This window comes from Sinocyclocheilus grahami, unplaced genomic scaffold (assembly GCF_001515645.1).
Source record: "Sinocyclocheilus grahami isolate Dianchi unplaced genomic scaffold, SAMN03320097.WGS_v1.1 scaffold871.1, whole genome shotgun sequence".
Lineage (NCBI taxonomy): Eukaryota > Metazoa > Chordata > Actinopteri > Cypriniformes > Cyprinidae > Sinocyclocheilus > Sinocyclocheilus grahami.
The window spans coordinates 284,888-297,257 of record NW_015506050.1 but is presented as its reverse complement, the minus strand read 5'-3'; the positions used below and the strand labels follow the sequence as shown (position 1 = coordinate 297,257).

Sequence of the window (12,370 nt, the reverse complement as noted above, 5' to 3'; positions counted from 1 at the left end):
GGGTCCTATTATGCTCTTTTACAAAGTCTTGATTTTGTTTTGGGGGTGTACTAGAACAGGCTCTCATATTAGGTTGTTCGAAAAACACATAATTTTTTACATATTTTACATTATTACAACACCTCTCTCCTCAGTCTGGCATGAATGGCTCGAATAAAAATTGCGTCAAAATCAAATCAATTCGAGCGCAATTTAATCCCGGATGATTGTAATCACTCTAAATTCGCCTGCCTTGGGAAAGCTAGCATGTCTCCGACATAGTGATGACACTCGTTGCCTTCTCTAGTGCAGCTCAACCAGGTCTCGTCCCATTTGTCTGTATTTGTGATATGCATAAACAACAACACAATCTAGATAAGAAAACTGATAAACTTCATTTAAAGATATACTCTGAATGCAGTTCATATCTTTTCAATATTCTTCTCAAGTAAACCAAAAATAATGATTAAAGTAATGATTTTCGTGGAGTGCTATTTGAGAATGAATGTGTTTTTATTTTACATTATTACAACACCTCTCTCCCCAGTCTGGCATGAATGGCTCGAATAGTTCCTGTATCAAATGAAGGCCCGCCTTCTGATATACAAAGTGTGCTGTGATTGGTTAGCTGGGCCAGTGTGTGTTGTGATTGGCAGCATTCGGCACCTGGTCGGGAAATGTCATGCCCCTTACCATAGCTGCCTGCGAGCTTCAGTGTAAAATTGCGTCAAAATCAAATCAATTCGAGCGCAATTTAATCCCGGATGATTGTAATCACTCTAAATTCGTCTGCCTTGGGAAAGCTAGCGTGTCTCCGACATAGTGATAACACTCGTTGCCTTCTCTAGTGCAGCTCAACCAGGTCTCGTCCCATTTGTCTGTATTTGTGATATCACAAATCCCAGAAATTATGCGTTGTAGTCCAAATGAGTCGTTCGTTGTAGTTTTTGAAAAGTGATTTCTGTTAAATAAAATATCTCCTTTTGAAGTGGACTTTGAACTTTGTAACTTTACAGATCTTTTTCATGCTCAAACAGCAACATTACAGACTAACTAAAGTTGAAAAAGTGAAAAAGCATAATAGGACCCCTTTTAAACAAGATACCTATTTTGTAAAACATTTTTGAAAGATTGTGTATAAAATTTGCATAGCCCTTTGGTAATATTCTTTTGTTTTATTAATAAACTTCATTCAGTTTTGTTAGATTTATGTATGGACTTAAACAATGTGTTTCGTTTTTTTAAAACAATTAATTAAAAAAAGATAAATAAGACTTTCAGATAATGTACCTTGAAAAATTATGCATTAAACTGTTTTTTAAAGCACGATCCTTACCAATTTTGTTACATTTATGCATAAACAACAACACAATCTAGATAAGAAAACTGATAAACTTCATTTAAAGATATACTCTGAATGCAGTTCATATCTTTTCAATATTCTTCTCAAGTAAACCAAAAATAATGATTAAAGTAATGATTTTCGTGGTGTGCTATTTGAGAATGAATGTGTTTTATATGGAAAATGGTAGCAATAAATCCTCAGAACTGCCTCGCTTTGTCAAAACACAGCACAGAAACCTCTGAAACAGGCCTTCAATAAAGCGGCTACTGCCTCTGTTCAGCATTATAAATCATCTGAACGCATGACTGTTGTGTCTGTTTGGAACAGGCTGTGTCTAACCTAAGGCTCTCTTTGCCTTTACTTGTCTGCAGGTCGACTTCTTGCCTCTTTCAGAAGTGGCTTCAGCCATCTGGTTCCAGATGTGAACTCAGCAGTGTACATGAGGAGGGTCAAAGCCTCGGGAGCAGTGCTTTGAGAAAAAGAAAGCCAGAGGAACTGAGGGGCAAGGGGAAAATTTTGAGACAAATGAATGTTATATTTATAGGCATCTTACTCAATAGCTGTTTGATCTTCCTTCCTACACGCTGCCAAGGAGCGGTTAAAAGGATTTCCCTTCAGGTATAATTAACCTGAAGAAAAAAAGCAGCAAGAAAAATACAGCTTTCTAACTGTTCCTCCTGTCTTCCGTTCACATGGCACGGTCCACTGCAAGGACACTGAGCCTATTTTTCACTGGCTGATGCCTGCAGGAGGAAAAAAGAAAACAAGCTCTTTCACAGATTTACTTTGATGTTAATGAGGCCAGAAGTTTGCAGTGTTTTGCTGGATGCCAGTATGTGTCGAGAATCGTGTCAATAGGCGGAAAAGTGCTGAAACCACAAAAGCGCAGGAATGTATGGTGAGCGCCATTGTCCTTTCTGCATTAACTGATAGAAAGCTAGATATATCAGAAGAATGCCAGACTTCATCCCATGGGTGTGTCCGTTTTCTTGTTCTTTCAAAGAAAGAGATTTTAATGATATTTGTGTGGACATGTTCGTTCTACGTTCTGTGTTTTATTTTAATACCTTTTTTTTTTAAAATACAAACTAAGTAATAAAATAAATGTTTTACAGTTTGTCTCTGTGTTTCATTACTAAGCACAGTTTATTTAGCACATAAGCGAAAAGTCAGTGTTTTCTGATTTGCATTAACTACATCGCATTACCATCTGAATGTTATCAGTGCTTTCTGTTAATTCACTTAGTTTTCAGGTGTGAAATCAACTGTCGGTCTTTCCATTCTCCTCTGCTTGCATTTCACCAGCTATTTCTGAGGAGACCTCCAAGCACCGCATACCAATAAATCACTTGCAGGGTCATTATAGTTTAATTGTTACATGTAAATGCAGCTTGTTTGAGGCCCTTTTCTCATGAGCCCAAAAACAAAGGAGCATTAAGAACAATTAAAGTAAATTTGCTGTTAGCACACGAATGGGGCTGCCATCTGCCCTAGTTAGGGGTTTCCATTCATGACTACATAGATATGCACAGATAAGCCCAGCTATGGTTTCAGGGGCAGGGAATGTTTAGGTGGAAGCCATTGTCCCTCTTGCATTGCTCTGGACCTCCTGGGGTTTGGCCACTGATAAGATCTTATGCAATTATTTTACATTATCTGAAACACTTGACATGAGAATGACTTAATGCAGAGTAAATCAGTAGTGACAGAATTATCCAGAAGTTTACTCACCACGCAAGCTGTTTATGTTGATGTGATTTACGGGTCAGTGACATGATGGTCACGTTTTGTTTGGGTTTAATATGCAGTTGACACAAAATTATTACGTATTACTTTTACTATTTGGGGGACATAAAAAATGTCAAGGGGGTACAACTTTCCTGATATCATAAAGAAGAAAAAAGAAAATAAAACCTCATTAAGTGGTTTGATGTAATCTTTTAGTAAAATTAGAAAATATGTATGTATTTTAACAAAACTTCTTTATTGCTTATTACTGTAATATTTGAAACTTTTGTTACGTCAAAGTCATGTGGTGTGACTAATGTGTAGAAAACCCCCCATAAAAAAACAGGAAATGATATCATAGGACCCTGCAGACCCTCATGACTATGTGTCAAGGTTAATAAATCTTGGATATAATTTTACCTTTTAATGACTTTAATGACAACAGATGGTTAGTTTGCGTTGTATGGTGTCACTCTGCAAAAAATGTATAATATTAAGTAAATTATATATACCCACTCACATTAAGATAAAAATTAATTTTTCAGTTCATCATCACATGACATTTTTAGAGCCATGAAATGTAAACCTTTTTGTAAATGTTTTTCAATGCTATATGAAATCAACACAAATACAAAGAATACATTTTTAAAAACTTTTTAAAAACATTTTTTCCTTTAATTTATCGTGGAAACACTTATTTGTCATTGACTCTTACAGTGATGCCACTACACTTATTTTGTGGCTTCCAGTGTGCTTTTAAAGTCTAAAAAATATAACGGTCATCAAATGGGGTTTGCAACCTTTCATCCCACAATTACATTTCTGGATTCTGCTGTGTTTTTCTTGGCTTGCACTTTGACACAGTAATGGCAGACATGACTTGTAGCTGTTTTTGGCCAATCTCACAAATCCATGCATCACAGCACACAGATGGAAACACTACAGTGTTTAAAACACACTCTAGGCTTTTTGAAAAGCGCTACATATGTTTTACAATGTCAAGAATGAAAGAACATGCTGGCAACTTGTGGCTGTTTTCTCTTTTCTTTCTCTCTATTTGTGTTGGCTCTTGAATCGCAGTCTGAATCACAGTTGCATCACCCACACCCCAGCATTAGTTACAAAACCTACAGTACATTTCTGCTGTTTGTTTTTTGGGTAAGGATACACAGAGATTCCTGTCATCCTTACCTCCCAGTGTCTCATAGTGGGGCTCTGTGCTTCTGTGGTCTTAACTGACAGCCGGGAAGTTGTGTGGCGTTGAAGTGGATTGTTATTGCACCCTGCTCTTTCCTGTTTCCCTCAACTTATTTCTATCACTCTTATTCATGACCTCCATCTGGAAATTATATGTAGCCCAAAAGCAAGCCAGAGCTTGTGGTTTAAAAATATGTTGCATTTGTGTACGTAAAGCGGTGAGGAACTTCAAGAGATTTCTGTGGAGGATTCAATTCTCTGACTTTTGTGTATTGACTCTGCTAATACAGGATAAGCTACCAGATTTGAGAGCATAATCAAAGTCCTTTTAAAGCAGTTCACGCAACCATTTTGCTTCTGCCTCTGGGCAGCTATTTTTTAGGTAATAGGTATACAAGTACAGCTCCTGTCTACTTCAGTGAGGAAAGTCTGATTGGTCAAGACCATTTTAATAATATTTGAATCTGAAATAAGCAATACAATCTGATATCAATGGTATCATTTAGCTTCTTTACACTTGTGAAAAAGAAGTGCACTTGAAGTGTTCTTTTCATTTAACTTCAAATCTTAAAAGTAAATTTTTAAAACTGAACTTGCAGATAATGGAATATCAATTAAATAAAAGGCCACAAAGAGTTAGATTCTCATGACTGTTTCTTAAAACTTTTTTTGTTTTTAAATAAGTAAAAATAGAGAACATTGTTCATGGAACGTTAAATAGAAATTTTTATTTTTAAATCTCATTACTTGTTTCAGAAAGTTAAGAGAATGTTTAAAATTACTGTTCCCATAATGTTCGCAAAGTGACAAAATGGAATGTTCCCTTAATGTTTGCATTACCTAAAAAAGGGTTTAAATATAAAAAAGAGAGCATTTAAAAATAAAATAATACTTTTTGTTACTTAATTGGAACATTGGCAAAACATTATCAGAACATATTTTTGTTGTATGATAGTAATTAACTGTAGTGTGTTACTCATTACATTTAAAGTGAATATATATTTTAATTATATTATATTACTAATTAATTTGCAACTTCATCATTAAATAATGTAATTACAAATACAAGTTTTAATAGAAATTACATTAAATTAGCTCATACGATAAATGCTTGTCAGTGCATCCGGCAGTACACTTTAACCATATTTCAAAGACAATAGAATTATGAAGGTAAATATAAAAATTGACTTAATTCCTACTTAAGTTGTTCAAAGAAGTGTTCTTAAGTTCAATAAATCACATTTAATATACAATTAAACTATAATGCATTTTCTTTTAATTGGAATTAAAGGGGTCATATGACGTTGCTAAAAAGAACATTATTTTTGTGTATTTGGTGTAATGCAATATGTTTATGCGGTTTAATGTTCAAAAAGCACATTATCTTTCTGAAACACGTAGATTTTTACAAAGCTCATCTTTCTGAAAAGGGAGGTGTGCTCTGATTGGCCAGCTATCCAGTGCGTTGTGATTGGCCGAATACCTCAAGCGTGTGACGGAAATGGTATGTACCTTACCATACCGTGATGCCGTGTCCCGACGTGATGAGACAAAACCAATAAAACCCATTACAAACCAATATCTACGTCTGAGCCTGCTTCAGCTTTCCACAAGGAGATAGCGAGTAAAGCGGCAACTGACGCGTTCTGTTTTCAGGACACCGACACGAACATTTCATCACAGGAGTGTAGTGGTGAGACTTCCATCTCAGTTCTTAATCTGAGAATATTTGTTTTCTATTTGAATTGGTTCATTATTAAAATATTTCGTATTCTATAGATATATTTCTCATGTCTGTGAGGCACAAGTTCGGTTCATTTTGACGCGCTCAAGTTTGGTTTCATTATTTTACAGCGCACAACGTTTTGTTGTTATTGTGGATGTACACAAACAAATGTAGACCCTTACCAGACTCGAACAATATAATTATTCTTGTCTGTATGACCAAAAATGGTGGAGTATAACTTATACTGCAAGTGATTGCAGCGGCGCCTCCATGTTAACTGTCATGCAGTATAAGCGCACTGCTATTCAGCCTCCACACGCCGCACAGACACTTGGAAATGCGCACATTTAATATAGACATTATAGACTACATGTAATATAGAGCGGCCCCCTCATTTTATGATAGCCCCCCCCCCCCCAAAGTTACAAATCTGGCTACGCCACTGCTTTATAGAAACAGCCTTTGAGCTCAGACGGCATTGTAGTCTACTCTCCCAGGATCAGGAAACAGTCCTCCGTAATGTGCGTTGCACACACATGAATATTTGGGTTGAACTGTTCTGGAACAGTGTTGTAAATTCAACTTAACCACTGATTTCTAGTTGTGTCCTCTCTTGGAAGGCCAAACAAAGTAGTTTCGCTTTCACAACAAAACACACAGCGTCTCCACAACATGGCGGTGGCAGCAACAATACTAAAATAAAAGAATAAAAGTTACGCCTTCTTTCTTTGTGTGAACATTTGGGCAGCTTTATGCAAATCTTCCCACACAGTGACGTAGACATGTGGGGGCGTGTTTAAACGAGGCGTTTTAGGAGGGCGTGGACGAGTCTTAACTTTGATAAAGAATATCTTTTTGGTTTTGAGACTTTAGTCTTTGCAACTTTAAGGATCTTATCTATGCACAATCAGCTTGTAACACTCCAAAGAGAAAGGAAAACGTGAAATTGCATCATATGACCCCTTTAACATATATATACAGGTGCATCTCAATAAATTAGAATGTCGTGGAAAAGTTTGAGAATGTCAAATTGTGAAACTCGTGTATTAAATAAATTCAATGCACACAGACTGAAGTAGTTTAATACACGAGTTTCACAATTTGAGTTGAATTACTGAAATAAATGAACTTTTCCACGACATTCTAATTTATTGAGATGCACCTGTAAGTATATTCATTCAAAGTATATTATTTCCATAATACATTTTTAAAAGTATAGTTTTTCATGCTGGTCCAGTTAGTGCACCACCATATGAAATGGTTTTTCATTCTAGTGGCATTTAGATATGTTTCCCCAATCAGATTCTACACAACAAATGAGATGAGACAAGAAAGATGTTGTCATATGAAGGTCACAGTTTCATAAAAGTGTTCACTGACTATAGAATTTGTTAACAGCTAACCCCTCTCGCATTCTTTTAGTTTGCACTCTCGAGCATGTCAAATTCAGAAATACAGCAAAGTCTTGAGATATCTGCTCGTACTTCCACATGAAGTGCTTCATGTGCTTTGTGTTTGAAGCTCCTCCTCCTCCTCTCTGTCCTCCTCTAATGCCTTTAAGTCGTGCCACAGTTAAGGGTCATCCATCATAGTGGGTCCATCAGGTCTTCTTTCCACTGCTGTGGATTGACACATAGCTTCTGTAAATCATTCTCGGTCTGGCTGGCCTGAACGCTTGGGGCTGGAGATGCTGGTTCTGGTTCTGGTTCTGGGCCAGCTGCTGGAGAAATCAAAGCTGGGAAGCCTTTTGTTTCTTAGGGCCTTCTAACCTCGTGCCTGTTTTACAGTTTCTCAGGGGACTAGAACATGTTTACTTGATGTCTTTGACATCTACAGAGATTTATTTGAGATAAATCATCATTGAAGTTGTTTTTAGTTTAATCCATCAGAAAACTACTACATTTTATTATTAATATTTATTGATTATTGTTTATTATTATTGGCACTTGTGTAGTTTCTTCAGTCTTATTGGTCTTACAACTAAAATGTAACTTTTTAAGTTTGATAACAGCTATGACAAATATTTGTTTTTAATAAAGCGTTTTAATAAACGTTTATAAGTTTTATCTGAATCAGAATGTTCAGTAGCAGACAAAATAAAGATTTTTTAATAAAACAATTTAATGACGATTAATAAATGTTTGAACCAAATCAAATAGTTCAGCAGCAGGTATGACAAAATAAATATTTATTCTTAAAATAAAGAATAAAGTTTTAACTGAACCAAAAATTCAGTGGCAGTCATGACAAAATACATTTCCTATTTAGTAAAATATTTTTAACGATACATAATGTTTTAATCAAATCAGAATGTTCAGTTTGAGAAAATAAAGATTAATTGTTAATACATTTTTAATAAATCTTAAGTTTTACAAAAAAAAAAAAATATCAGTAGCAACCATGACAAAATAAAGAAAAAATGTTAATAAAATATTTTAATAAAGATTTAACCAAATGGGTCAATAACAGCCATGACAAAAAAAATCATTAATCATCAATCAGTTAGGAAAATTTAATCAGAATTTTTTTTTTTTATCAGAATCAAAAAGTTGATTAGCCATGACAAAATTAGACAGTTTGGTCACACTTTATTTTAAAGTCCAACTATTGCCATTAACTATGACTTTTGCCTCAATAAACTCCTAATTTGCTGCTTATTAATAGTTTAGGTATTGGGTATGATTAGGTATGTAGAATATGGTCATGCAGAATATGTGCTTTATAAGTAATAATAAACAGCCAATATGTTAATAATAGGCACACTAATAAGCAACTAGTTAAAAGTGAGAATTGGTCCCTATACTATGAAGTGTTACTGAACATTTTAAAGAAATATCTGAATTCATATTTATATTTATTTATTTATAAATTACTAAATATGTTCCAGCTCTACATGATCAGATTGTCACTGATTTACATCTAGCTGCCAAATCAAATACAAGAACTGTTGTTTATTTACTTTGGCTATAAGCAAAATAGTTCAGAAATCCCAGGTAGTTTATTCAATAGTCTTATTATCACAGTTTGCATAAAAACTTTCAGACACAGACACAATGTGTTAAGTCTCTACTGTAATTAGCAGATTGCCCCAATATCCATAAAACAGTTAAGGAATCAGTCAGGAGACTGTTAAATCTGGCACCATTAGGAGTTCATTAGTCAGCATCGTTACAATAGAGCCAGTACATGTCTTTCAGGAATATTAATTAAATGCAAATCACAGCCAAACTGGCTTTCTGTCATTCCTGTTAGAGAGGTTCTGGCAGCGGTTGCCCGTATATGATGCCCTCCAGTTTAAGGCTTGGTTAAGGTGAAATGTCCACCTTCTTTTTAAATTAAGCTTAATATGTAAAGACATGTAATCTTTGGTGTTGTAACATCTGTCATGTGTACAAGGGCCTCTTTAAACACCATTTAGCGTGACTCTCAGACTTTTTACGATCAATTTGTGATAATGGGCACCAATTTTATGTGTTTCAGGAGTACATTAGAGCAGTAAAAGTGATTTTCAGTGATTACTCTGAGAAAACAACAGGACTGATCCAAACTCTGTGGGGCTGGATGGGTTACTGTTGGAGGTGGGGGTTGAGGTTATGTTTGGAGGTTGGTTTTGACATGGGGGTGAAGTTACGTTTGGAGAGAGTGAGCCCCCCACGCTCTTTTGCAAATAAGGATTCAACCATGTGGAGGTCTCAAAGGGTCTACAGAAGTCCAGCAGAGAATGGGGACTGAGCCAAAGACAACTGATTCAGAGCCATGTAAATGACTTTCTTATGTAGGTTCCTGACATTATATCCTAAACAATACAGAAAGAGCTCAGAAGTAAGCTGGCAACTCTGAAAACCCCAGTTGTAAACTTACCAAGGCATTGATGGGGACCTAAGATTGACCTTCGGTGTTTTCAGAGAGACTCCCCCAAAGCAAACATATTTTTGAAAGTCAAACACTTGGCATAGTTTACAGTAACCTGTCGGGAACTCTCTAAAATGCGAAATACATGTGATGTTGATCAGTTAAAGGCAAATCTAAAAATATCAAAACACCTTTTAAAAGATTCCAAATCATAAATTCAAAATGGCAATAATGTCAATTAATTCAGTGGTTTCTAAACAGGGGTCCAAATACACTGGGGGGACTAAAGCAGGTTCCAGGAAGTACTTGTAAAGATTTTGATTGTGCTTTGTGAAACTTATAAAACAGAAAAACAATAGTCCATTTTAAGGAGAGAAAATAATATGATATGTGCAATGTGTGCAAGTTTTGTAAATGTGCATGGTGTGTCAGTTTTTCACCCACAGTATTGTTATATTTTTAATTGACATTAATGATAATGCTAAGTGATGCCAAGAATAATATAAGTTGAAGGGAACACATTTCAGGTTTGTGTCTATGAAGGAGTAGGCTATGTGTTGATGGGGTTGTGGTGGTACATAAGATGAAAACGACTAGAAAGCACAACATTTATTTGCCTTTTTACCTTATGTGAATTAAAACGTTCAGAATAGCCTATTAGCTCTCAGTGTGTTTTCCATTTCAAGGAAAAATCCAAAAGCAGCCAAATAAAAAATCAACTGAGAGCTTAAATGTAACTTTGCTGCAACAGTGCCACTTGGTGGTGTACTTGCAAACTGTGGTCCCAATTCACCCACTGTATAAAGTGGAGTATCAATCTGTCAAATAAACTTTCTTTCTGTCTTTCTTTCTTTCGTTCTTTCTTTCTTATTTCAAATTCAAAGGGATAATTCACCCAAAAATGATAATTTGAAGAAAAAAAACCTATTGGTAACCAAACAGTTGACGGTAGCCATTGACTTCCATAGTAATTTTTCCATACTATGGAAGTCAATGGCTACCGTCAACTGCTTGGTTACCGACATTACTTAAAATAGCTTCTTTTGTGCTCAACAGAAGAAAGAAACTCATACAGGTTTGGGACAACTTGAGGGTGAGTAAATGATCAGGAATGACAGAAATTTTTGGGTGAACTACCCCTTTAAGGTTACTTTTAAATTCTTAATGAACTTCATGATACATATCTGACTGGTGAATACCACAAGCTACAACAATTGTTCGTAATAATAAAAGCAACTTGCTCCATTATTTTGAGTCATCAAACACATTTTGAATAAACACATTTTGAGTTTTATGTAAAATATGGAAAGTGGCAGCCAATGTAATAATAAAAATAATTCTTATATAAAATAATAATACTAAAAACAACAACAATGACGATGATGATGCTTTTAGTGGTGGTGAGAATGATTATTATTCCATCATAATTCCAACAATATTCACACAATGAAACATCCCCATATAACAGTGATTTAAGATTACTTATAAAACTTAATGATACACATGTGATATTGATACAACAATACAGGCATTACATAAAAGATTGTCTTTTTTCTTTGTTTCTATTTTAAAACAAGAAACTTCAAAAAGCTGTCATAGCCACTGTTAAATTTAGGGTTGAATGGGTTCATCTGGCTTCAAAATAGCTAGAGTGACAGCATTTGTATCTGGTAATGGAGCCTCTCAGTGTAGCAGGCCAGTCAGATTAAATGGATTGCCCCCAGAGGAAAGAGGGAGGGTGTAAACATATTTATCGTCCAATAGTGGCCGGGGCCATGAGTGCTTGATATGCATTCTTTGCATCCCATGGTTCTCAGCTTAACAGGAGGCCATTTGTTTCCACTGACTGTATCTTAAAATGTCCCAAATTAACTGCAGGCTTTGCACTAAATAAACAATCTGATTTTGACACACGCACACATAATATCAGAACGATATTTGCTACTTTAATGTACACTGATTGTTACTTCTCAGTCATAATTAAAAGCAATGTAGTCCAGTACAATATTTCAAACTTGTCGAGAATTATCTCATTAAAAATTACGTCGCTCTAAACAAGTGGGAACAATTTTGTTAGAAATACATTTATTTAAGTTATTTATTTATTTTTATAAATACGACTGTCTACTAGTTTTTGGGTCATTTCCACAACAAACGTTTCTTTTCCCCCGAAAGTGTCACTGAAGAGCATGCTTTGGTTAAATATGACGCAGTATCTGTGAAAATACAGAGAACAATCAAGGTAAAAATGTACATTTCAATTATTATTGTGTGTCATCTCCATTCAAGGAGCAATTATCAAAAAACGTGGCAGAATGTATTGTTAATGCTGTATGTAGTTCACATAAATAAAATTAAATGCTATATTAGCTATTAGCCTTAGCAAGACAGACAACAGGTACAGTCTTTTTCCTGCAAAAATGGCTACACTGTCTTTTCCAGCATATAATGCTGTCTGAACAATTTGCAACTGCACGTACTGATAGTGTATCAAAAATAACAGAATTCCTCACCCTTAAGTTTATTCAAGTGTGCTATTAGTA

The 12,370-nt window shown here is 35.2% G+C and overlaps 1 protein-coding gene across 1 annotated transcript in view; it reads left to right on the top strand.

Moving 5' to 3' along the window:
* Positions 1-2,397, top strand: part of LOC107563378 (extracellular tyrosine-protein kinase PKDCC-like) — an 8,254-nt gene extending 5,857 nt beyond the window's left edge. Inside the window, exon 7 of the mRNA XM_016248238.1 lies at positions 1,696-2,397. Within this exon, the coding sequence (XP_016103724.1) occupies positions 1,696-1,799 (104 nt within the window). The 3' untranslated portion in view covers positions 1,800-2,397. The remainder of the gene's footprint in view (positions 1-1,695) is intronic.
* Positions 2,398-12,370: the final 9,973 nt, after the last annotated feature.